This window comes from Biomphalaria glabrata, chromosome 10 (genome assembly GCF_947242115.1).
Source record: "Biomphalaria glabrata chromosome 10, xgBioGlab47.1, whole genome shotgun sequence".
Classification (NCBI taxonomy): Eukaryota; Metazoa; Mollusca; class Gastropoda; family Planorbidae; genus Biomphalaria; species Biomphalaria glabrata.
Genome location: NC_074720.1, coordinates 9,535,514 through 9,561,742, shown reverse-complemented (window position 1 = coordinate 9,561,742; position 26,229 = coordinate 9,535,514). Strand labels below are relative to the sequence as shown.

At 34.2% G+C, this 26,229-nt stretch overlaps 1 protein-coding gene across 3 annotated transcripts in view; it reads left to right on the top strand.

Moving 5' to 3' along the window:
- Positions 1 to 2,331: 2,331 nt before the first annotated feature.
- Positions 2,332 to 26,229, top strand: part of LOC106076078 (cartilage matrix protein-like) — a 32,317-nt gene continuing 8,419 nt past the window's right edge. Inside the window, exons 1-11 of one of the 3 annotated variants that reach the window (XM_056043833.1) lie at positions 2,332 to 2,349; positions 2,728 to 2,820; positions 3,250 to 3,334; positions 13,990 to 14,091; positions 16,585 to 16,698; positions 17,076 to 17,217; positions 17,627 to 17,750; positions 19,528 to 19,603; positions 23,724 to 23,825; positions 24,525 to 24,638; positions 25,687 to 25,825. In XM_056043833.1, the coding sequence (XP_055899808.1) occupies positions 3,274 to 3,334; positions 13,990 to 14,091; positions 16,585 to 16,698; positions 17,076 to 17,217; positions 17,627 to 17,750; positions 19,528 to 19,603; positions 23,724 to 23,825; positions 24,525 to 24,638; positions 25,687 to 25,825 (974 nt within the window). In that variant the 5' untranslated portion in view covers positions 2,332 to 2,349; positions 2,728 to 2,820; positions 3,250 to 3,273. The other 2 variants (XM_056043832.1, XM_056043831.1) reach the window with 2 other exon arrangements.

Below are 26,229 nucleotides of genomic sequence, written 5' to 3'. Positions count from 1 at the left end.
GAAAGTGAATTTTAAAAAGCTAGTTCCCCACATAAATTAGACTCTAATTGATTTTAATTTTACGAAGTTTTTTCTGTTAACGATTAAAATCAATTGAAGCGTTTTTAAATTTAGATTCAGATTTCGAATTACTTTACAAAATAACGGAGTTTTTCGTGTATTAACAGCCAAAATAAACATCTGTAAAAATCCCAGGAGATGTTGACAATGTCAATGTCAAGCACCTGGTCTATTTTCCTAACCCATGTCTGAACTGATGACACAAGCCAACCCATCCACTTCCAACCTATTTCTTGCTATTTTAATGTTAGTCATCGCTCACCGTTTACTACAAGATGAGACTGAGGCTGGAAAATCCATCTTCCTTGTGAGAATTTTTATCCTCTGGAAAATACATCTCTGTAAAAATCGTATGTCAAATAAATGATAAAATAATGGTTGAGAAAAAAAAAAGGTTTTTGGTATCAGTAAATTGTCATTCAGAAAAAATAATTTTCAGCTAATGGGGATCTTAAAAAGTTCATTTTTAGCGGCCCCCGATAGGGAAAAGACGCTATTATTTTTGTGTGCAATGTCAGTCGGTCCGTCCGTCCGTCCGTCCTGTTTAGACCTTGGAAACTAAAAAAGATAGTGAAAATCCGACATCATAATATTTTAGACCATTCAAAGTTCTGATACAACGGCTACTTTTTTCTTTTCTGAAAGCGAAAAATCTAATTTTTTAAATCACTTATGCAAGCAGTTTTTCAGAAAAATACACCACTTTTACAATTATTCACTATTAATAGCAACAAACACGTGAGGCTCTTTAGTAGGAGAGATGACTTTCTAACATATTTTTAACACATTTATTCAAATGGTTTAAGTTTTTTTGTAAAATTTTTTTTTACAATTGTATTGCTAAGTTATGTTAGTTCTGTCATACTAACTACTTCATTTACACACAAAAAAATGTTTCATTTTTTTAAAGAAAAAAGATCTATTTAGTATGCATATAAGTTGGGCATAATTTAAAACAACAATTAATAAGTTAGTTTTTCATATTATCGCGTGAACTGTCGCAACCCGTATTGGCAGAAGAAACTAAACTAATGACTAAAGGAATTTTTTAAGAAAAATGTTTTATTCTTGAGGATATGAATAAGAGATTGACTTTTTATAAAAACAATTAGATCAATTAGATATTCATTATAAGACATCAGTTTGGCCAGGTTCACATCTAACGTCACATTCACTTTCACCTATCCTTTGGTCTGCTGGACCGCTGGGGCATCACACAAGATCTGTCAACCTTATTTCTCCATTCTTCTCTGTCATTTATCTTTGATAGAATTTCATTATGATGTTCTTTCTGATGATATTGAAACCTGCCTTTTTACCTGGCTGGGTGGACCACTTCGTGGGGCCGATTTTGAGTTTGTGTTTCCACCCAAACTGTCTTTGTAATCTTGATTTTTATTTTCTTTTATGCCATAAATGAACTTCTTGAAGGTTTAAAAAAAATGCATTGTGAGCCTAAAGGCTTACGTTCCACAAAACTTTCTATGTATTAAACGGTATACCAAGGATGAAATAAGCAAGGTATAGCAATGTTCCTAGAGTACATTGCGTAATGATGTATTCCCAATACTCTTAATCTGCCTTCAAAAACTAAAGTTACGTTTGAATCTGGTCAAACAGCCTATGCAAAAAAAAAATATAGTAGAAAACTTGTTAGAGTTCTTTTGTTTGCTGCCAACTTTTATATGATTAAAATCGTTCCTCTTTTTGTACACATTTTTAACAACAGGGGTAGGATGGTCATGTGGGCATTGGGGCCAATACTCGGAAGGCAGGCACCTAGTGAGCAGGTGGGGACAGTGCAATAGGCATCATGGCGACAAGTATATAAATCGATGCTCATCATTGCAAACTATATATCGTACAACAGCTGGTGGGCCGGATTGTATGGTCATGCTTGGGCCGATTCCTACATACAACCCGCCCTTGTTTCAGAATGTATTACATTATATTTTATTACTTATATGTTGTGTAGTACAGTTTGTTTAAAATATTTGTATTCTTTCATTTATAGAGAGTTTTTAAATCGGTTACTGGAGACCTATTTACTTCTAATGTTTTCATCGTCTGAGCCAATGTATCCTTGCGCCATTGAACTCATAGATTCCACGCGTAGTGTACATAAGCATAAGAAAAGTAAGTCGGAAAAACACGCAGTGTCAAAGTTCATTCTATTTTTAGCAACCAATCGCAAATCTCAAAAGTGACATCTTACGGTACCTAAATGTTTTAAAATAGAATTCCTTTCTTAACTTTCACCGTACGCCATCCTTGTGAGACGAGAGAAACGTAAGGAATGGCGTCATCACTTTACGTGTAATGTTGGCGGGTGGGATTGAATATTGATGAAAGGGGATGAGGCCTCAATCTTTACCGAATAAGGAATGCTTAGCCTTTTAAATAACAGAGAACACTAATTTTTTCTCATTATTTTAGATATCAGTTTAGCTTAACAAGCAGAGGGTTAAATATATAGGGGCTATATTTAAAATATTTATTTTAATTGTATTAATAATAAGGCTTGTCTTCCGAGACTGTATTAAGTATTTTAATCTCATTAATATCAGAGAGTTTTAATTAACCTTGATGTAAAATAAGAGATTTAAAAAAATACAGACTACACTAGTTCGTGAAAAAAGTTATGTAATTTTTTCTTTAATTTTATAGTGAGATACAAAAAAAAACAAGTCTTTAAAAAAAGAAAAGTGTAGACAATTTGTTTTGAACATAAGGAGAATATTACCCGTGCAATATTAACAAGTAAGTCGATTATTGTATCCATTTGTATAACATTTAGAATATTCCATAAAATTACATTTTTATTATCTTTAGTTTTAAAAAGAGTTTTCCCACATTTTTCTTTTACTTCTTGCAAGTTAATTATTTTTTAATAAAGGTTGTGCTTTAAATGTGGAACTTATACATTAGAAACAACCAAAACTATCAAATGTATCACGGACTATAATTAATCATGAATATTATGTTGTTTTTTTATTCAAACTTCAAGAAATTAAATAAACTCGTGGAGTGCCTTTGCTGAACAACGGAGTTATTACCCTTGTTACTTTGCATCTTAGAAGGTAGACATAGTGATAATAGATCGTCTGCTGAAGATCTAGTCCATCTTGACATATTTTCATAATTAAAGAACGGGAAATGTTGCCAATATTTTTCTAATTCTTATTACAGGTCAAAATAAGAACACTAGAGACGATGAAGTATTTGACTTCACTGTTTATCATATTTACCTGTAACAGACTCACGCAGCAAGCAGGTAACTTAGTAACATCTAAAGTTATTTTCTCTGACCATAGTCCTACAGTCCAATGTATCGTTAGTATTAGAACTTGAACCAAAGCCAAATGACTTGAAAGTAAAAAGTTGAAATAACTCATTTCTCCAACACTTAAACAGATGTTTTACTAAGTCTGTCTGTCTGTCAGGTACAATTTAGCACACGTTATTTCTCCCACTTCGCTTGGTCGGATTAAGTTGAAACTTTGCACAATTATTCATATTACCAATAGAACTTGAACCAATTCAAAACAAAAAACTAGTAAATCAAATTATTAGTGGTAATTATTTAATTTAGCTCAATTCGATTAGCCGAAATAAATGTACAATTTCTATTATTAGATCGCAATGTAAAAACATGAAACAATAAAAAACAAGATTACAAAGAGAGTTTGTGTTACACAAACTCAGAGGCGGCCCCCGTCGAAGTCGGATCCCTGTCGGATCTGCATATTCGCAAATAATATTCAAGAGGTGATTTAATTTTGATGTAAAATGTTTTACACGTTTCGGATGTTCCTTCAGAGTTGAAGATAATTACTTCCTAGTCCAAACCTCCCGCAGGACGACGGGGGATGGGAGCGGGCAGGGTTTGAACCCTGGGCCATCAATAAATCTGAACGACAGTCCAGCGCGCAAACCGCACGACCAGGCAGCCATCCGATGGTTAAAAGTAATAATGTTTCAAAGATTCATTTGCCATAAATTTAAATTTAAATTTAATAAAAAATAGTAGATTAGTTTTAGTATATTAAAACATTACAATATTGATCAAAACGTTTGGAAATGAAAATCTACACTTTTTTTACACTTTAAGTTTAGAAATTGAAATTCTACATCTTAATCTAGTCTATTTTAGTCTAAACTAGATCTAGAAATTCTAGATCTAGACTCTAAAATAATTTTAATTAGAATATAAATCCAGATCTAGATATACTGTAATAAAAATCTAGATCTAGTTTAAAAAATCTAGATTAGATCTAAATCAAGATATCATTCCTTTTTTAAACGCGAGTCACATAACGAGGCTTAATAAACATTACTATGCCGAGTTCTTTTTTCATTTCGTTTGAAGAATTTATTCCATATAACGTCAGAGGGAAAAAAAAAACACTACGTCACACGGCCTAGCTAGACTAAAAATCGCCTTCATCTATAAGAGCCATTTATCGAGTGTTCATAGACTTAGGTGCACCGAGTGCGTTCTTTAAGCATTTCTTTTAAAGAATTCATTCCATATGACGTCAAAGGAAAAAAACACTACGTCACACGGCCTAGCTAGAATAAAAATCGCCTTCATCATTACGAGCCTTTTATCGAGTGTTCATAGACATTGGTGCACCGAGTGCGTTCTTTTAGCATTTCTTTTAAAGAATTCATTCCATATGACGTCAAAGGAAAAAAAAACACTACGTCACAAGGCCTAGCTAGACTAAAAATCACCTTCATCAACACGAGCCATTTCTCGAGTGTTCATAGACATTGGTGCACCGAGTGCGTTCTTTTAGCATTTCATTTAAAGAATTCATTCCATGTGACGTCAAAGGAAAAAAAAACACTACGTCACACGGCTTAGTTAGACTAAAATATGTTTTCATTAATACAAGCAATATTTTCGAGGGTTTATAGACATTGGTGCACCGAGTGCGTTCTTTTAACATTACATTTAAAGAGTCCATTCATATGACGTCAAAGAAAAAAAATTCCATTACCTCACAATAGGCTAGTACCGGTACCATAAAAAAAAATGTCTTTATTTACACGAGATATTTAACGAGGGTTCATAGACATTGATGCACTGAGTTCTAATAGAATTTATTTAAAAAGGATCAAAGCCGCATTGTTTTTGCGTTTTGTCTGTCAGTCGGTCTGTCCGTCATCTTGATATAAAAAAACAACTAAAAGTTATTAAAAATTGATTAACCTTTATTTTACGTTTCAAAACATCGCAATAATTTTTAGGTATGAACACAATTGAAAAGTTTATATAATAGACTGTTCCGGATGTTTGTATAAATAGTAAAAGAAAAAGAGAATTTCAGATAAATGTAATACCGTTAATTAAATTTTTTGGATGGTCTCGTATAAAAATTAGATGTACTACAGCCACGTGGAGAGATTTTCATACCTTACTTTGGTGTTTGGATTCTGTTTTCCTTAAAAATCGGAACATAATATTAACGATAATTAGATTTTTTAATGTTTTAGGTAGAAAGTTAAATGTACTGTAAGAGAGTAGTGAGTTAAAATATTTTTCATAAAAATCCGTAAAAACATTATTTCGTAAATGAGAAGATTATTTGTTTATTAATTAGAAGAGGGAGTTCAAACAATTATTTGGCTTTAGTAGATTTTTAAATAAATTCGGAAATTTCTGGCGACGATTTGTAAGAAACAAAATCCGGAACTTTCTTTATCGATTACAAAACTTCTATGTTATGTTTTACAAGAAAATTAAATGTCTAAAAAGTAATTTTCAGTAATCAATTCTAGTAAATTACTTTTTTTTAAAGCCTTACGCGATTTCAAACAATCATTAGGCATAATTCATGTTTTATAAAACAATATCCGGAACATTTTTACACTTAATGAAATATAAGTCAGTATAGAGATTTTGATTTAGCATTAATATGCTATTTACATAAAAAACGGAACAACATATTATTGATAATCTGTTTTTGCAACGTTTAAGCATGGAAATTGAATGTAATATAAGTTAGAAGAGCAAACAAACATTTGTTGGCGTTGATTAGTTTTGCACAAAAAAATCCGGAACAATCAATTTTAGATGCTTAAAACTATTGAGATGTTATGGGAGGAACATTAAAGGGTAAATCAGATTTTCAATAGCTTTTAGAGTTCTAGTTTTTTAAATCTAATCGTGACGGACAGACCGACTAACAGACAAAACGCACAAAAATAAGCTTCTTTTATTCGGATGGGGGCACTAAACAAAAAATAAATAAAATCTGATTTTTAAAAAAAGTTTAAGGAATTGGTTTAGCACCTGATCATGTTGCGACATTACGCTACTGCACGAAAATCGCTGCATAAAAAGTCCATTTAAAAAAATGTGCGTGATATTTACATACACAGTGCATTATTAGACTTTATAAAAAAACAGAAATGTTTTCTTTTAATTTTAGCAGCTAGTTGACCAGAAAAAACGTCTTTAACTATTATTTATATTTGTTATAAACATTTCCTGTACATTTTTAAAATATATTTGACTTAGTGATACTGAAAATACGCTTAAAATTGTCCATCTTTGTTAGCATATTGTAACATTGCCTCCCTTACATTTACGTAATTGTTTTAGAATTGGTGTATTTTTATGAAAAAATCGCTTGCATAATTAATTTTATAAATTAAACGGTTTGCTTTTAGAAAACCAAAAGTAGCCGTTGCACCTAAACTTTTCAAGCCGGATTTAATGATGAAATAATATTTTTCATATCTCTTCTAGTTTTCGAGATCTGAGTGTGACAGACGGACAGACGGACAGACGGACATTTTGCACAAACCTAATAGCGGCTTTTTCCCCTTACGCGGGCCGCTAAAAATATGAAAAGTCCTACAAGTGTTTTTGAGTGTCTATCACCTTGCTGGGAAGAGTCCCTTACATGAGCCAGACTCATCTCTCTCATAAGTGGCTTGCGTTATAGTCTCAACGTCTAACATCACAGTAGTCGTGAGTTCGAAATATGCTAGCGGTTTTCTCCCTGTGAACTTCAAACCTGAGGCTCGCGAGCAGCATGCGGTTCGTTGGAGGATTAGCTGCGGCTCTTGAGTTCCATACGCAAATATTGTTTATTTTTAACGGAAACAAATTGAATCGATTAACGAGGATTAGGCCCCTATTTTATCTCTCAACTTCTTGCATTCACTTTTCACCGCCTCCAGCCCCCCCCCCCCCACCATGTCTGGAAATGTAACATATTTGCAGTTGGAAGATTTCAACTTCTTTGGCCTTATCACCGGCTATAGTATAGTCTTGCGAAATAAAAGACACGGCACCAGTTGGCCTTTTTGACAGGTATATCTATTCCCAAGGTCCAAAAGAAGAACTTCTAGGATTGCTACCGCTCTCGTGACAAACTAGAGGATAAGATTTAGCGAATGTCGTGCAAAAATGCATTGAAGACTACAAGATTGATTTAAATGGAATCGTTTAACTAGCAACTGATGGAGCCAAAAGTATAACAGGAAAAACAACGATTCTTGGAAGCCAAATAAACCACGAAATTACTAACGTTTCACTGAATAATACACCAGGAAGTGCTAGTCAAAAGCATTCCACCATCGTCAGAGGAAAGAATTCTTTAAGGAAATGGAGACTGAGTATTTCTACCTCCTTCTTCCTAATAAATTGCGATGGCTTTCCTAAGGTAAGGCGTTGAAACGTTTTGCTTTGTGCTTGTCTTAAATAAATACATCCGAAATAAATGAGGCATTAATCACCCTGAGAACGACAAATGGTTGCAAAAAAAATACTTCATGGTGGATATAACAGCGAAATTAAATGAGCTGAATCTAAAACTGCAAGGAAATGGAAACCCAGCCGATAAAAGAAAAATTTGAACAAAAATTAATTCTTTTAGTTAAAGACATTTAGAGTGGTGGCTGAGCGAATCCATCGTGAAGACTGGAGTTTTTAATCTAATGGGTACCTGACATTAGTTGGGGAAATTTAAGTCGGTCGGTCGTTGTGCTGGCCACATAACACTCTTGTTAACCGTGGGCCGCAGAAACAGATGACCATTACCTCATCTGCCCAATAGATCGTAAGGTCTGAAAGAGAAACGTAACTTGACTTATTCAGAATGGTAAATGACTTCATTTTGAATTTCCAAAGCACTATCGTGATAAAACCTGTGCAACAGTTGACAAGAATTACTTTAGCACAGTTAGAAAAATAAAGATGAATTTGCTGACAGATTTGAGCAACTTAAAACCAACAAAACCATTCTAGCATTTAGAGTAAATCCTCTCAACGCTAAAAGTAACGAAATCCACATTGAGCCATTTAGATTTGATAATGTATCTAGACTTTAAAAAGTAAAACTTTGTGGAGAATTTACAGAGTTGAAAATCAAGTTGGAAGAGTTGGAGCTCCAGAAATGTATGTAACGCAACAAAAGTGCGAGACGAGGTACTTATATTCGACGCTTGGAATAGTCTTACAGATTGCTACATTGAAGTGAAAAAGTTGGCTATTTGAGTGCTGACTATTTTTTAGATCGACATATTCGTGCGAATAAGCGTTCTCTTGCATGAATAGAATTAAAAATAAAGTAAAAAGCCAACAAACAAATGAAAATTTAGAGTCGGGTTTGAAACTAAAAGCAAGTTATGAGCCAAATTTATCCAGACTTTCTAAAACCATGCAAAGCCATCGCTCCCAATTAATTTGTTTGCTCGATTGTTTGTTAGTGATGTACAATTTAGTGTTGTATGTAAATGTTGATGCGTTTTAATTTATTTACTTACATAATAAGTGATTATCTAATAATGACATATAATAGTATCTAACTTGTTGTGAAAAAAAAACAACTTAAATAAAAATAGATTTATTTCTTATGAACAAATAGATTCATTGTCCTTTTTTACAACATAATCTTTATTTATGCGAGTACTATTTATAGTTGGTAAGAAAAAAATTATGGTTCTTTAAAAACTTTGAAATTTTGTAAATTGTATTTTTTACTATGCCGACCCCTGGGTAAAAGGGATTTACGTTTTTATATATGCTTGCAGGGCCCAATCCCCCGGGCAGTATTTTTTGTAGAGGCTCGTAAACTTTTTGAAACTCTTAGATGAAAGGGCTAGGGGTTATTAATGAAAATGCGAATATCTAAAAGCATGTCATAATACAAAAGAAAGTACTTGTCCATTAAATGTCATTTTCCTTCGGTTAGAAAAATGCAGATTTTACTATTAAAAATGAAAATGAAAATTTTAGGGTTTGCGCAATGAAATAAATCCGCAGTATTTTACGAGCACACTATAAACAGAAACTTGTTAACAACGACAGTGCTGCCAACTGCAAAATGTAAATTATTGTCGGCAAAATGTGAAAAAAAGACGAGGATAAAGCTGCTGACCCATCTAAATATTGTTAGCCCTTTCTTGTGGATTCTCCTGGACTGTAGCCCCACCTGCCCTTTCTTAGATCCGGCCCTGTAGGTTCGGATCTTTCCCAGACTCAGTTTTGTTTCAGGCAGGCTGATGAGGGCAAGATTCAGTGGGCTTAAAGTTCCAAGAATCTTAGACTCAACTCTTGGGATACTTACGAAAGGGAAGTAACCTATAAATAAAATTACATATTTATAGTACGTGCAAATTGAAAAAAAAAAATGCGTATTTTTATCAGAAATAGAAATAGTTATAAAATGTAAGTTCTGCAAGCTAGTTTGAGACTGAGTTGTCTCCGTTGGATCTGCGCTCTTGCAGCACCCTCTCGACTTAACTGCTTCCCAGGCCTTCTGAATATTACGCTTTATGAAGAGTTTAATGATTGCTTTTCTATATCTTTCTTTCTTCTTGGATACACTCCAGACTTCTAACCCAGAGGTTCACTCCAGACTTCCAACCCAGAGGTTCACTCCAGACCTCTAACCCAGAGGTTCACTCCAGACTTCCAACCCAGAGGTTCATGAACTTTTGACGTGCATCGCTATTCTTAATGGCAATTAGTGTCTGGAGATTCCAAAACTGTTTTTGTAACGTCATCAGTAGAGTGTTCCTTTATTACATTTGAAAGAACTATTTGCATTTCTCACGCAAAAAGTAAATATAAAGGATGTTGAAAGGTATGCACTGGAATTACTCTGATTGGTCGACTTTCTTTTTGTTACATTAGCATATCAAACAGGGGACGTAATACGAAAATAAGTTTAAACTTCCTTTAGGAAGTAAAAAAAAAAATTGTTTGACAGGAGCAGATAATTCTCTTTGTCAATGCATCAGTCGTTAACTTGACAGTGAACATCACGATTTTGAGTTATTTTGAAAATGTATTATTAAAAACTAGGGAAAGCTATCAGAGTTTATTTTTAAAGTCGACTAGATTTTTTTTTAGAGATCTAGAAATTGTGAAGAGAAAATAAATAACGAAATTAATATAAAGTAACAACTATATACACTAAGGCCAATAAACCCAATGAATTCTCTCTACTCTCCAGGATATAATGCGTATGTACACGTGCAAATCCACAACCATTCACAGTGACATAATTTTAGTAAGCAGAATATTATGTCTCAGGTTAACATTAGCACTAAATAAACGCGTAGAGCGGCATAACCTTTTTTTTTAAAGTCATTTACTTATAAGAGAAGAATCTCAAACTGCGCTTCTTCTAGTGACTGATGAGAACTATTCTGGAGAAACATTGGCGCCCGCACACACCACAATTAAAAAATTGGCGCCAGCTATTTTTCTTTGGACTTGTTTTTCTCTCTCATTGCTACCTCGATTACTTTTAGACCTCAGGTCTTTTAATTTCTATAGGTAATAGTTGGTCCTTAATTTGTTAGTTAGAGAACAATGTAACTACTTTCCCTTTAGGAGATGTAACATTGTTATAATGGACTACAGTCTTACGTCTGAAGATTTGAAACAGGTCGAAGTCTTGGGTTCACATTTAGGTGATTAGTTTACCATTGATGTAGTAATGTATATTTCCATGACGTTTGGTAAATTCAAGCTAATGATGGCTCTAATGTATGCCTCTTTATTTATGCTACAAGAAAATTTGTATTTACTTTAACCTTCTCAAAAAAAAAAGATCGTTGTTGAAAATGATCTTTTACAGGATAATTGTTTAATACAGAAAGTGTGTCGCCAATAGTTTTGTTTTAATTAAAGGGTTTGAAGGGAGAGGAGGCGTCAATATTAAGTGGAGTATTGTTTTCTGTTCTCAAGAAAAGTTAAATACATAAATATTAAAAAACATATTGTCCGAGTCCAAGTTAATCTATAGGCCTATAGGTAATGAGACAACGAAGGAGGATTTATATATATATATATGTTTTATATAGCGCTACTTTCATGCTTATAGCATGCTCAGAGCGCTATGGTCAAATCTCATATGTGGACCAGTGGGTGGGGAGGGGGGTTCTTGGAGAAGGTTTTTCCGTGCTGCCTTTAGGCGCTCAGTTAACACAACCCTGCCCGAGTAGGGTGCCGAACTTCGAGCCCCTTTCATACGTAGCCAAGCCAAGCCAAGTTCAAGCGTACATACCCTCTTGACCATGCTTCCCACTAAAAAAAAAGTAAATGTAGCTATTGTTAGTAACAAGATAGCTAAACGCAGATTTGTTGTAAAAGATATCTTTTTTTTTTTCAGGGCGCTCACATAGTTAAATTTAGACCCACACTTTAGCACTGTTTAAAATCAGTTTATTTAATGCTCAAACTTTAACATTTTGACCTGGTCCATTGGGTCTCCAGCCAGAAGTTCCTGGTTTACACGACGTTTGACATAACGCGAACTTTATTTCTAGCATGTTACATAAACTAACAGAGCATCGCAGCATCTGATTGATCCAAGGATGTCTGTTTGCTCTTTCAATTTGGAGAGAGCCCTAGCTAATGTTTAACTTAGATAGGAGTTAAGTAGATTAACACAGCAGAACAAATAGGCAGACATCTGGGCAGTTTTCCCACGCAAATCTTCAGACCGTAGACACCCCTAGCAGTTTCTAGTATTGCACTGCGAGATTATAGTGTAGGCTTATGAATTTTTCCCGTTAATTCGTTAGTAATCTTAAGTAACCAAGTAGTTACCCATAATTCGTTAGATCGGAAAAGAAAATACGAGTTCATTTTTAAAATTCCTTTTCCATTGAACTTAGATATACATATATAGTTTTTTTGTTGTTGTTGTTTTTTTTTGGTATTTGTTGAGTTTTTCTAACGAATAGAATTTGAATATGTACACACACTGCCTAGTCGTGCGGTATGCGCGCTGGACTGTCGTTCGGTCGTCTTGATGGTCCTGAGTTCAGTCCCTGTCCCCTACCATTCCCCACCCATCGTATTGCGAGAGATTTGTACTAGGAGGTAATTTATCTTTAACTCTGAAGGAAGATCCAAATTATGTCAATCATTTTACGAGTAATTTTTTTCTTATTTTACTTTCAAGATTTTAACCGTAATTATAAACTGTTATACGCTCAATATTTTTCTATTACAACTAAGCCCAAATGGTTTGCTTTCATCATTGTAAAAAAAAAAAAACCTCGAGCTGCGTGACAAAACATTTACAAAAATTGTAGAAAGATCACGTCATAAATTTCTGAGCACACACAATCGTATTTTTGTGTTTACGTTATGGGGGGTCATGGGGACAGCAGTGAAGGAGAAGTATTATTATAAATATAGATCTACAAATTTATCTTATAGTGTTGTGATTCCGCTGGTCAGCTAAGTTGTTTTAGGGCGTCATGATAAAAACGCCAATGTCTTGTGTTCACTCCCCATCACTGGCCTTTGTTGTTTTTGTTTTCTAATTATTTTTCAATTACAAATAAAATATAAATGTTTAGTTCAGTATATTTCCTGAACATAAAGTTGTTATTGATTTTTAGCAGCCCCCGAAAGGGATAAAGACGACATTAGTTTTGTGCGGAATGTCTGTTCGTCCGTCCGTCCGTCTGTCCCGTTAAGATCTCGTAAACTAGAAAAGATTGTAAAAATCCGACATCACAATATTTTAGATGTGATGCAACAGCTACTTTTTTCTTTCTGAAAGCGAAAAATCTAATTTTTTAAATCACTTATGCAAGCAGTTTTTTCATAAAAATACACCACTTTTACAACTATTCACTATTAATTGTAACAAACATCTGAGGCTATTTATCAGGGGAATCACATATATGCAGTATTTTCAACACATTTATGCAAACGGTTGTAGATTTGTGTCAAAAAAATATTTTGTTTATATTTGTATTGTTGAGTTATGTAAGTTCTGTTACACTATGTATTATATTTACACACAATAATAAGTTGTTTTTCATATTATTGCGTGAACTGCAGTGATGCATATCATCTATGGAACACCTAACCAAAGAAAAATTATTTTTTTTTTTGGTTTTCCTTTTTTTTTTTACGGAAATGTTTTATTCTTGAGGAATAAGAGATTGGCCCTTAACAAAATAATTAGATAAATTAGATATTCATTATAAAACATCAGTTAGGTCAGGTTCACATCTAACTTTACATTCACTTTCAGCTATCCTATGGTCTGCTGGACCGCTGGGGTACCACACAAGATCAGTTAACCCTTTTTTCTCCATTATTTTCTGCCATTTGTCTTTGATAGAATTTCATTCTGATAATATTGAAACCTGCCTTTTTACCTGCCTGGGTGGACCACTTCGGGGGCCGATTTTCAATTAGTGTTTCCACACAAACTGTCTTTGTAACATTGTTTTTATTATATTCCTTTTTCAAGTCTTGTACACACACACTCACACACTCACATGCTCACAAATATTTTGAATTTCCCCTTTGGCAAATGATTCACTTAGCATCGAATATGTAATAGTTGTTTCAAAACCCGACCAAGGAAAGTTTAGATTAAATCAATATTTATTAATATGTTGCTAATTTATTATCGGTCTCTTCCATAGATCCAGTTTGTCACAACCAAATGGACTTAGTATTTGTCATAGACGGGTCCAACAGTCTGGGACCAGACAACTGGGAAAAAGCAAAATTCACTGTGTCCAATGGTGAGTTGTTTGAATCCTCGTTTGATACTTGTAACCATGATTAGCCATTTACTAAACAACTTATTCCATTTTGTTATCTAGACTTCGCTAAACTGACTAATAGAAGCATGGGCGTAGCAAGGGGGTGGGGAAACGGAATTTAGTGACTAATTTTTTGCTTTGATTTTGATTATTTTAGAAGAGATTTTAATACTAAACCATCACTTGCCCCAGCGCAGCCAAAAGGGTTTTGAGCTTAAAACCCCCTAAAAGGGTATTTTTGCATTTAAACCCCCTCTTCTATAAAACAAAACAAAAAAAAAATAATGCAAACGACAATGCCCTAATTCCAAGAGCATAGCTAAGGAAGATTTTGATTTTAAAACCCCCTCCTAAATTTACGATCAAACCAATATAAGACTATCCATACATCAGTCACCAGATTCTAAGAGCGTATCCAAGAGGGGTTTTATCTTTAACACCCCCCCCCCAGTGGTGTTTGCAGCTTAAAACCACCTCTTCAATATTAAAAAAAAGCAAAGTATGATGCACTCAAAATGCTCTGACTGTATCCAAAAGGGTTTTGAGTTTAAACCCCTTCAGTTGGGTTTGAAGCTAAAAAAATACCTCTTCGATATAAAATAAAAGCAAATTACACACTCAAAAATCTATTAGCGTAGCCAAAGGGGTTTTTAGTTTATCCCCCCCCCCTTTTTTCCTTCAGCTGAGTTTGAAGCTTAAAAATACCTTTTCAATACAAAAAAAAAAGCAAATTACACACTCAAAATGCCATGATCGTAGTCTAAAGAGTTTTGAGTTTAAACACCCCTTCCATCCGTTTTTAATGCTAAAAAATACCTCTTCAATATAAAACAAAGTAAATTACGCACTCAAAATTCTATGATCGTAGCCAAAGGAGCTTTTGAGTTTAAACCCCCCTTCAGCGGGGTTTGATGTTAAAAAAAACAACTCTTCAATATATACAAAAAAAAAGCAAATTACACACTCAAAATTTCATAAGCGTTGCCAAGCCAATGGGGTTTTGAATTTGTTGTAAAAATAACTCCAGAGATTAGTTAGTTTAAAAACCCCCAACAGATGATTTTGATGATAAAACTTCCCTTTTCGATATAAAATCGAAAGCAAACTAAAGTCACCTAATTCCAAGAGCGTAGCCAAGAGAGGTTACAAAATTTCTACCAGTGGCTGGGCTCCATTAATAATGTGCAGTGAATAGTTATCTGCCGAAATTGAAAAACACTAAATGTGGCTCAACAAAGATGGCTAAGACAGATTTTAGGAGTCAGTTATAGAGATCGGGTCTCAATCAAGGAAATCCTATGCCGAACTGGGAGTCGACCCCTTGGTAAGGTTGTGACAGAGCGTCGCATGAGGTTTGCGGGACATGTTCTCCAAGAAAATGAATTACGCATAATAAGAGTTATGATAACATGGAGGCCATTACAAGGAAAGAGTAAACAGGGACATACTAGTACAACTTGGCGTCACACTTTCATGGAAGTCCTTAGAGTAGGTAGGAAGAGGCTTCAGACATTGCCAATGACAGATTTTTGTGAAAGCAGCTTGCTGCCCAATGCGCCGAACGACGAGGGAGGATCTATATCAGTAAAATTAGCACATAAGGTTTTTGAAATAAAACTTTTTAATATCAGGATAAGGCACCGTAGATACCTCAGAATATGCATCTTGTTGGCTTTCAGTACCAGAAATAGTGCTTGGCGGCGGGGCTCCGACCCGCGCTGGGGTAGCTCACAGCGCTCGGATAAGCTCTCAATAATCCGTTACAACACTAACCCACTCCAGTCTTGCAGGAAACTATTTTTGCCAAACTGTGGCAGCGATATTCGGATGGTGACACAAGCATAAGTGAGATGACATTGTCCCCCAAGACAACAAAGTTAAGCCGCCTACGATCTTAACCATAGAATCATACGAAAAACTCATATTTATATAAAAAAAGCGAGCAAGAGCAGACCCAAATAGGCTCCGTGTCCAGAGTAGGGGGCCTCAGGCTCGGGCACGCAGAGTACTCTACTCCTGACCCCGCAGCTTCTGTTTTGGGGAAAATGTCAAGCACCACAAAATGGAAGAATGTTCCCTATGGTCTTAACGAATAGATACCTCCATCAGTGGTACGATTTAGTCTATGATGTTGTTTACTAATCGTTGTTTTATAAGAGTTGTGACACGGTTACTGTGTGGTCAACCGTGACACACGGTCAAGTGTTAGGTATCGAGAGTTAGGGGACTTAGGGGAAGTGACGATTGTGTAAACAAGAAGAGAGAAAGTCAGCGAGTGAAGTTGGGTATCTGTATATAACGTTTGCCGTGTATATATGTTATGATGAAATGTTACACAATTAAAAGGCACTTTAAACGTAAAAGGACTTGTTTCTTCACAATAAGCTACTTTATACATTGTAAACTTGAGCGCTTGTTATCATACTGATGTCTTTAATAAAGAACAATAAATATTATTAATTGCTTTGCTAGCTGTTAATGGTCTGTCTATTGGAGTTAATGAAACAAGAGTCGGGGCGGTGGTCTACAGTAAAGACGTCACAGTATCGATACCTCTGCAGACAGATGTATACATGTTTAAACAAAGTGAGTGCTTTAAAGCTTTTTGTTTTGTAACATTGACTTTAAATTTGAAAAGCCAAAAGCCACATCTAACGCATATAAAGCAGATGTCTATCGGAAGTCTAGTTCAGTTTTCTTTTCGACGTCTGTGCCTGGCAAGTGTTATTCTTCTGGTCTTAAATGTTTGTTCTTCGATTAAGTGAGATTTCACCAGCTGCCTTTTTCAGTTGCTATCGAATGCTAGCTCTTCATAGACCAATATCATCTTCCTTCCTTGAGACTTCATTAAGCTTGCCCTATTTCTTGATATTTTTTTTTAGCATTTCTTTACATTCTCTAACTATTAACGCTGCGTTATAAAAAAAAATGTGTTTGTCAATGTGTTGTTTGTTTGTTCTTAGAGGTGAACGCTTCGGACTATCCCGATGAGTCCACGGCCACAGATTTGGGAATTGCGGCAGCCGTGGATCTCCTCACGTCACAAAGGCGCACCAACGTCTCCACAGTCATGATTATCATAACAGACGGTGAATCAGACGACAAGTAAGAATGAAGATTAGCTAGCACTTTTCTCTACCCTTTTTTATGATGAAGAAGATGGAGTTGAGACGAGATTAAGTAATTTAATGACTTGATAGTAACTTTATAGGATCGTTTTACTACAATGTTATAAGTATATGTAATTTTTTTTTAATCTTCCCTTAGTCTGTTGGGCGTTAGGGCACCACACAAGATCTTTTGACCATCTTTCTCTATTCTTCTATGTCTTTTACCCTGGATAGAATCTCTTTCAATGGAAGTCACGCCCATTTTTTATGTTGTTTTCCCATCGCTTTCTCTGTCTGCCTCTTCTTCTTTTCTTGATAATATTCCCTGAACGAAGGTCTTTGCAAGCCCTGAGGACCTTGTGATATCACATATATTTTTTTTTTTTACAATTGTATTATTTCAGACTCAAAACGAAGCAAGCGGCTCAGTATGCCAGATCCCTGGGGATCAACATCTGGGCTGTAGGAGTTGGGGATGCTATCAGCGAGAATGAGCTGTATGACCTTGCTACCAACAGACAACTACAGGTAAACATAATTTTTTTTATTGTTTTCCAAATGAGCATTTTTTTTTGTTTGGCCCTTCGTTATTGGTGAAAAAGGGGTTTCGAGAGTCTTCTGTAAAAGGCACACATCTCTTATAATTGCACAGCCTATAAACTAGGCTACGTAGAAGTAATCTTATCTTCTGTGCGCATTTGAATTAACTTACATAAACCGATTGAAATCTCCTAAGTCTATTACAATAGTTCATGAAGATGACGTAACGGAAACATTGTTTTATAACAACATGTCTCTGGAGAGAGATGACAATGTCGTGAGTTGGCATCTGAATTTCAATTTGTATGAAATGCTTGCCGTTCTAATTTATTTTTATTTTTTTTTTAAGTTGCACACTTTTGTTGTTTTCTAATTGGTTTTCAAAAATATGCATATAATATTTAGCGTTTTTTTCTGAACTAGTTTCCTTTGTTTTGTATTGAGTTACGGAAATTTTCACTTCTAGAGTAAACAATGCCAAGGTCGCTAAATTGAGCGTGAGTAGAAAAGAGCTTATAATGTTAACAATAACTCCATCCGTGGCAGAGGATCTCCCTATCATGTCTCATTTGTTAACGCTACGTAGTCGACTATTTCGTTTTAAATACGTTTTTTTTTTTTTCAATTCATAACGCTAGAACTAACGCTTCCTCCATATTCAATTTTTAAATGTGCTACAAACGGAAAGAGCTTAGAATATTTGATTCAGCGGTTCTAAAAAGTGCTCTATCTTCCACAGACCTATATATATATATTATATCTAGACAGGAAAACGGAAACAAATTTTTATCCGCGATCGATCAACTCACAGACCTATATATATATATTGTTATGTATTAATCACAGAACTATATATTCATGCAAATTCATGAAATAAAGCCGTTTCCTTTTAGTTTCCATTAAAATAATGCACCAGTTATTATAGATCGACATAATTCACGTCTATTTATTTTAGTCCTCTTATGTACATTTAAATAGATTTATTACCAATATCTTTCTAGATTATGTATCTAAAAATTGCAAAATAATAATTATGACACGAGATTGCTCTTTTTTTTTTTTTTCGATGTTCAATTACTAGATCTAGATCTAAACAATAAATTATATGCTACATAGATGAGGGTTGAAAAAAAACAAAACTTAACTTCTTATAACTACTTTACAATACAACACCTTGTTTCAACTTTTTATTTTTGTAGTGTTAAAAGATCTCCATGTCCAGTCTAGATACAATATATATAGGTCTAAGGTATCTTGATCTATATAGACATAAAATATAATTTATGTTTATGACTATCTTAAACCTTTTAAAGAAACATATCTTATTGACACGTCCTTTTGTACACCGGATACACCAAATAGCTAGCTATTTATACAGGCCTAGAGGAAAGGAATTTTATATTGAACAATTTGGTATAATGTAATGCATAATATATTGAAATAAGTCTATATGTAGTCATTGTTGAGCACTGGGAATCCATACCAAAAACGGTTCGTTTTTTTTTTAATTGCATTGTTTACTCTAGATTTTGTCAAAAGCATTCATTTGTTAGTAAACTCGTGGCTCTATTTAGCATTTGTTCTAGTTTCTTTATGTTTTCTTGAGTTGAAGGGTTCTCAAACAAAGGATGCATATTCTAACGAAGGTTAAATAACATTTCGAATATATGTTCTTAGATTTGTAATTATTTTTTTTAATTAAACCTTGATGACTTGCTTAATACTTTTGCTTGATTTGTGAAATATCTTTTGTTCATTTTAAAAGACAAGTATACATAAGGATTACGTTCAACTGTCTGAACAACTGAAGAATCTAACGACACTTGCTTGTGAACAGCCAGGTAGAAAAGTTTTAAATTTTGTCCCAATGTCTTAACCTTAAGGATATGCTTTTAAAAATAAAATGAAAATTAGAAAATAGAGATACTGGATATTACGTGAGATTAATGCTCATTTACTTCGGTGAAGATTGCTGTGAACACATAGACCATCAAATTTGCACGACACAATTATAGAAAGATGAAAAATTAAATTTTAGATCTTAATATTGTGTACATGTCCACAATTCTAACTGGCATCGCTACTTTACTCTTTAGTCCTACGCTATGAAGCGTCACTAAATTAAGAGATTTTACTAATGGTGTTACTCTAATCCAGGGGTTCTCAACCTGTGGGTCGCGACCCCCTTGGGGGTCGATTGACGATTTGCCAGGGGTCGCCAATGACCATCGAAAAAGTGGATTGTTTTGTCTATTCTTCTATTGCTGTGTATGTGAGCAGGGGGGGGGGAGTCGCGGCAAAGTGGGGGATTGTAAAAAGGGGTCGCCGAGTTTAAAAGGTTGAGAACCGCTGCTTTAATCAGATGTTAATACTCGTTTACTTAAAACCTCACGGATCTATTTTACGTCAGTTCTAGTTTCTTCGCTTTCTTGAGTTGAGGGATTCTAAACACAGGACGCACCTTCTGGTATACTTAAATTGGAACGGCTCGCTTTCTAAGGGCATGAGCCGCAAACCTCATGCTAAGTTCGGTCACAACGTCATTAAGTGGTCGAGTCCCAGTTCGGCATATGATTTCTTTGTTTGAGACACGAGCTTTGAAACTGACTCATTAGATTCGCCTTGTCCATTTATTGCTGAGTCACAACAACAACAAAAAGTACTATAATGCAATATCTTTGACTTTTCTTCGGCTTCTCAATTCAATATCCAAATATTTAATATCCTATATTCTATGCTGCTTTTTGACCGGAATCCATTCCCCTAACCCACTTTGATATTTTTTGCCCTTTTTTCTAACAATGACAACCCCTGACGTTTTTAAACATGCAATTAATGATTTACCCCTCACGACTCACACTTTTCAGCTTAAACACCCCTTAGAAGGTTCAATTTGCCTGCCAGATGGCATTACTGCCAAATCACACACAAAAATTGCTCGATGGAAACTGTTAAAATGTTAAAGGGACTACAATGAATTGTGTGTTCCTCTATTGAATTTCGACCCTAGCAGTTCAAAAGATTGAATATTAATTTCTAAAATAATATCTTTATGAATCATGGTGATATAAATTGAATATTTGTCAATTAAGTTCAGCCTTTTGTAAATAGTCATATATCTAAATCTATGCATCTAGATCAATAACTAACGGTAACCAACCATAGATAATATAGTTCAACAATAGTATTTTCTAATGGGCCTACATCTAAATCTGGGCACATATCTTGTCATAACTATAGATAATAATTTTAGACCTAGAAACTATTAAAATCTAGACTAAACCTCTTGTCTAGAAGTAGAAAAGATGTCACTATAAGCAATGGCCATTTCAGCTGACGAAATAAGGTTTATTAAATGAGAATAAAAGAGAATAATACTGCAACTTTAAGCATTCAGTTACAAATCACTAGGTTAAATAAGAAATGGCATGACATCCTTCATGGTAGTTACATAAAGACAATGAGTATAATCCAAAATAAAATCAGTAGCCTACATCAAACAATGTAACATAGCAGAAGTCTTCTAGAATAGGTGTACATACAATTTCACTAGTAAATCACGTCCGCATCACAGCGGATAACAAAACAATTCTCAAACGTCTGTACCGTTCCGAGTACAGGAAACTACTCTCAAATTAAGTTTAATGATTCTTACTTCCTCTTATAATCCAGAAGTTTTTCTCGTGCTTTTCACCTTCATGACCCAAGGAGAACAAATAACACTCAATGTCAAACGAGGCTGTGACAGATACCAAATATAATTATGCTAGTTTATGGATCTAGGTTCTAGATATTTTACTTCCTAGTCCAAACCTCCCGCAGGAAGACGGGGGATGGGAGCGGGCAGAGTTTGAACCCGAGACCATCGATAAATCCAAACGACAGTCCAGCGTGCAAACCGCACAACCAGAATTGTAGAAAAACCGGATCTTCCCCTAATCCCGACGTCTATTTTAGTCAGGGTTCTATTATCTTATCTTATCTTATGAAATATAGACGTTACTTCAAAATCGAAGATGATTACGTCCTACACGTGTTCTTAAGTCAACCTAATCATGCATAACATATAAAAAAAAATAATTAAAACTGACTCCTAATTTTACAGTTGTGAAACATTAAGTGAATTTCGAAAATTAGTTAAATACTAACGATAATTTTGTTAGGAAAATTTTGGGTAAAAGTTGATGGGGAGGGGGGTCACTCTGTGTTAACCGCACCTAGTAATGCCACTGGCACTGATTGGCTAAAACTCATAGAGAACACAGACATAATTAAATGCGCAATAAAAATGGCGAAACAACAGTGGCAAAAGAAAAGTACTTCCACTTCCTGTCTTGAAGGACAAGGCGGCATACTTAGGCCTATTTGTTTTTTTCAAAAATGGATTTGACTTTTTATCAAGTATTTCATTTGTTAAAATTACTCATGAAAAAATATATTTCTAGGATCATCATACGTCATAAGAATTACTCCTGAGGCTGATCCTCTTTAATTTTTATTAATTTATAGATCTAGTAGATCTAATTAAGTCTCTCATATCATATAGTTATAGGATACATTGTTGTATTACATTGTTTTACTTTTGCACAGATCATGAGAAATTATAATCACACCTTAATATGAGATTTCTACAAAGAGACCATGCAATTAGTTGTTGATGCTGTAATTACTCAAGGCTTTTCAAGTCACTAAGTTAATCTTTAGTAAGAAGAAAAATACCAGTTTAGATTCATGAGCAAAGTTTTGGCTACAAACAGGCAAAGAAAATGTTCTAGAAATATCTTATCACCACTTCAAAGAGTTTTCATTGGCTAAATATAGATATGATAGATCTAAGAGAATGAGCTTTATGTCTAGCAGAAATCTAAGTAGAAGTGTCCAAAAACTTGGATCTTAAAATTTGCATGCTGGAGTTGAATGGGCCTCTGGTCTTATGAAGAGAAACAATGTCAATATTTCTATGCACACACTAGAAGCAATATCTATTCAGCGTATGTCCTCTTTAAACTAGCACTATATGGACGTTCTCTATTTGGAAAAAGTGATGTAAAAATGATTCCCTTGTGATCAAATTATGGATGCAGATGAAACGGAAATAACTGTTTAACAAAAATCAGTCAAGCAGATTGCAAAAAAAGGACAAGAATTAGCACCCATTATAGTGCCTGCTTCTTTATGGCTTCAAGAAGGTATATTAAGATGTCTACTGATAATGATATCAATGACACAGAATCTGAATTTTCTGTTAATGTTGAAAGTAATAGATGTGCATCATAGTCAGAAGAAGAAAATGGACATAGAACTTGTCACCATTATATGTATCAAAGACTATAGATGTTCTAGCAACTTTTTTAAAAAAGGGAAAAGAAATCAAATATCAGGTTGGACTTAATACATTTAGGAAAGAGATGGATATGATGAGCTCTCTTTTTCAAGAAGCAACACCAAAACAGGATTTATAAGCTGGAGCACCAGATTTTCGCACAAGGCATAGCACAGCCAGGACAAAGTCTTGTTTAATTTTTTATATTTATTTTACCTGTATCATACTTAGGTGATTTTTTGTTAGTGTGTGACTTTTTACCCTATGCCATGTTTCATCTGACCTCTGTTTTGGGTAACATCTCAAAACTCAACTTGACCGCTTTCTTGTTGTATAACACTGATAAATAAAGAAATTATTTCAATTGTTCTATTCATTGTTTCTGAATGTCTCATGTCCAGTTTGGTAAGGATGAATTTCAAATGGGTGTCAACCATCAAAAATTGAAATCTGTCTTTCTTCACCACCTTCCACAACCATGAACATACACTAGATTTAGCAGTAGATCAAGAAGACTATAAATAGGTGGAAACAATCAAGACATGGCTTTAAGCATGTTACTAGATGGTATCTAGTTTACAACCTTTATCTTCTTCTAGGCTAGTTTAGAGTATTATTTTTTTCAATTATATTTACAGCTCCTATATGCAGGCGTAAATTGGATTTGGTCTTTGTGTTTGATGGTTCCAACAGCGTTGGAGAAAATAACTTCAAAGGAGCTTTAGAAGTTGTGGCCAATGGTAAGAGCTGTCAACTTAGAAACTTTATCATTTTCTATCAATTTTTTAGTGTAGATTTAAATTCGTCATACTTAAAATCTAAATGTAGGCTCTAAATCTTGTTAAATCTTAAAGTACACTAAAAAATTTAGAAAGTTAAAAAACGTAGGGTTTGTTCTTTGAAATCTATTAGTTGTTGTTTTTTTCTTAAATTATGTAAACAGTGTGCATTAAATATTTAATTAAAACAAATTGTCCTTTTGGAACAACAAAAAAAGATCTACATCTATGACTTTCCTTTTTTTATATATCATATATGGCTGATTAACATGTTTTAATGTTAAGATTTGAAGTAGCATTTTAAATTAAATTGTTATATTGATTTGTCCATGTTGAAATGTTTCTATAAAAGGTTACTGCAATGGGTGGCTAAGAGAACCTGCACAGCATAAATATAATTCTCTTGATATGTACTGCTAAATTCTTTGCAGTACAGTTTCCCTTTGGTAATCTGACACCACGCCGGATGGCGTAACCATCTGAATTTTAAAAGTCAACTGTAGTTTAAACAGTGTAAAAGGGTAGTTTATTAATTACAGTTAGTTCAAGAACCTTACCATTAATTTATGCACATCAGATTTCAAAGACTGAAGTCTGGGTATTTATTAGTAAATTTTGACAGGTTTTCATTATTAGTTTATAATTTTGTCTACTTTCCAGCTGTGGACATTTTTGTTGTGGGACCAGAGGACACTCGTGTGGGTGTGGTGCTTTTCAGTACAAATGTCTCTGACAGTATTGGTCTCCAGACAGATAGCAATACTTTTAAAATACGTAAGTTTATTAATTCATCTAATTGTTTCAAATTCTTCTATTAATGAAAAAAAAAAATTTCTTATATCAAAGAAGTAATTTTAGCAAAGGAAATGTACATGTTTATTTTTTAATCTTGTTTGTTTGTTTATTTAAAATGTATTCCTTAAAGTTTGATTGGCCAGTTCATATATGTGAGCATATGAAATATGCTCGATAGACAGTTCACATGTTTAGATCATTAAGTAGCCAATACAGACATTAGTCGAAGCAGTGGCTGATAAGAAAAGACTTTGGCTTCTGAAAAGGATTCCTGAGTTGAATCTCAGTAAGGACTAAGATTTTTAATTATGGGACTTTAGTGCTAATGTGCCCGAAGTCCATCCCAATCTTATGGGTACCTGACATTAGTTGGAAAAATTTCAAGTTGTTTGTTGCTGTGCTGGCATATTGGCTCCCTTGTGGCCAGAGAAATAGATGATCTTTACATCATCTGCCCTATAGATTTCAAGGTCTGAAAGGGCACTTCACTTCATAGACATTAACGGACATACTCATCTCATTCACAAGTTAATATTCATTAATTTGAGCTGCACAGAGATAAAAAAAATAACATGAAGTTTTTTTTGTTTGTTGTTTTTGTTAAAACCTTGTACTTAATTTGTTCAAACAAAACCATTAAGCTTATACACTTTTCAAAGCTATAAGTCTATCTGCAGTTTGCCTGTACCTTTTACTACAGTCCTTTCCATTAGTTTCTATCATTAATTATATAATCATAAAAATCAGGTTGTGAATATTATGTTTTACTTAACTTTTGTTTTTTACTTGCTAAAATCATCTGCTTCCTAAAGGTTTTTAAAGATATTGAATTTAAACATAAATTTTAAATTTAAAAAAAGTGTAAAAAAAAAATTAATTGTCATTACTAAATGAAATGAGCAAAAATGCTTTGCTAATTATAAGGCTAAAAGTATCTCCCTCATCAAAAACACAACCCAGTAAATGTATAGGACTATTGCTTTTTGCATAACATACATTTTGAAATGTATTATTCCTCCCTCTGAAGGTGTTAAAAACTTAGTGTATCCTGATGAGACGACCTCTACTCACTTGGGCATCAACAAGGCTGCAGAAATTCTGACTGCCAACCGAAGAGATGCTGACATGATGATTATTTTAATAACAGATGGACAGTCAAACAACAGGTTGGTGGCATTACCAATAATTATCTTAAACTATCAGAGCTCTAGAATTTGTTACTTTTCATGTGTTTATATGTAGGTGGTGCTTGGCTTTATCTTGCATTTTCAATAAAATGGTTGAAGAGCTCCCAAGAAAAGCTCTCAAAAGAAAATTCAAATTGACTGCTGTTAGACAACAGCTTTGTTTGCTTGAGATACAGAAAAATATGCAGGTCGCAACTGGGTTTTCATAGTCATGCAAAACACTGTACTCTTCAGAATCAAAGACATTTCCATTATTATCTTATCCATCTGGTTATGGGTAAAAGCTAAGTGGCAAAACTCACTGCTTCCACATTGGGATTTCAAAGCTAGTTGAATTTCTGAATTTTATATTCTTTATTTAAAGGACTGGCGAGAAAATGTGT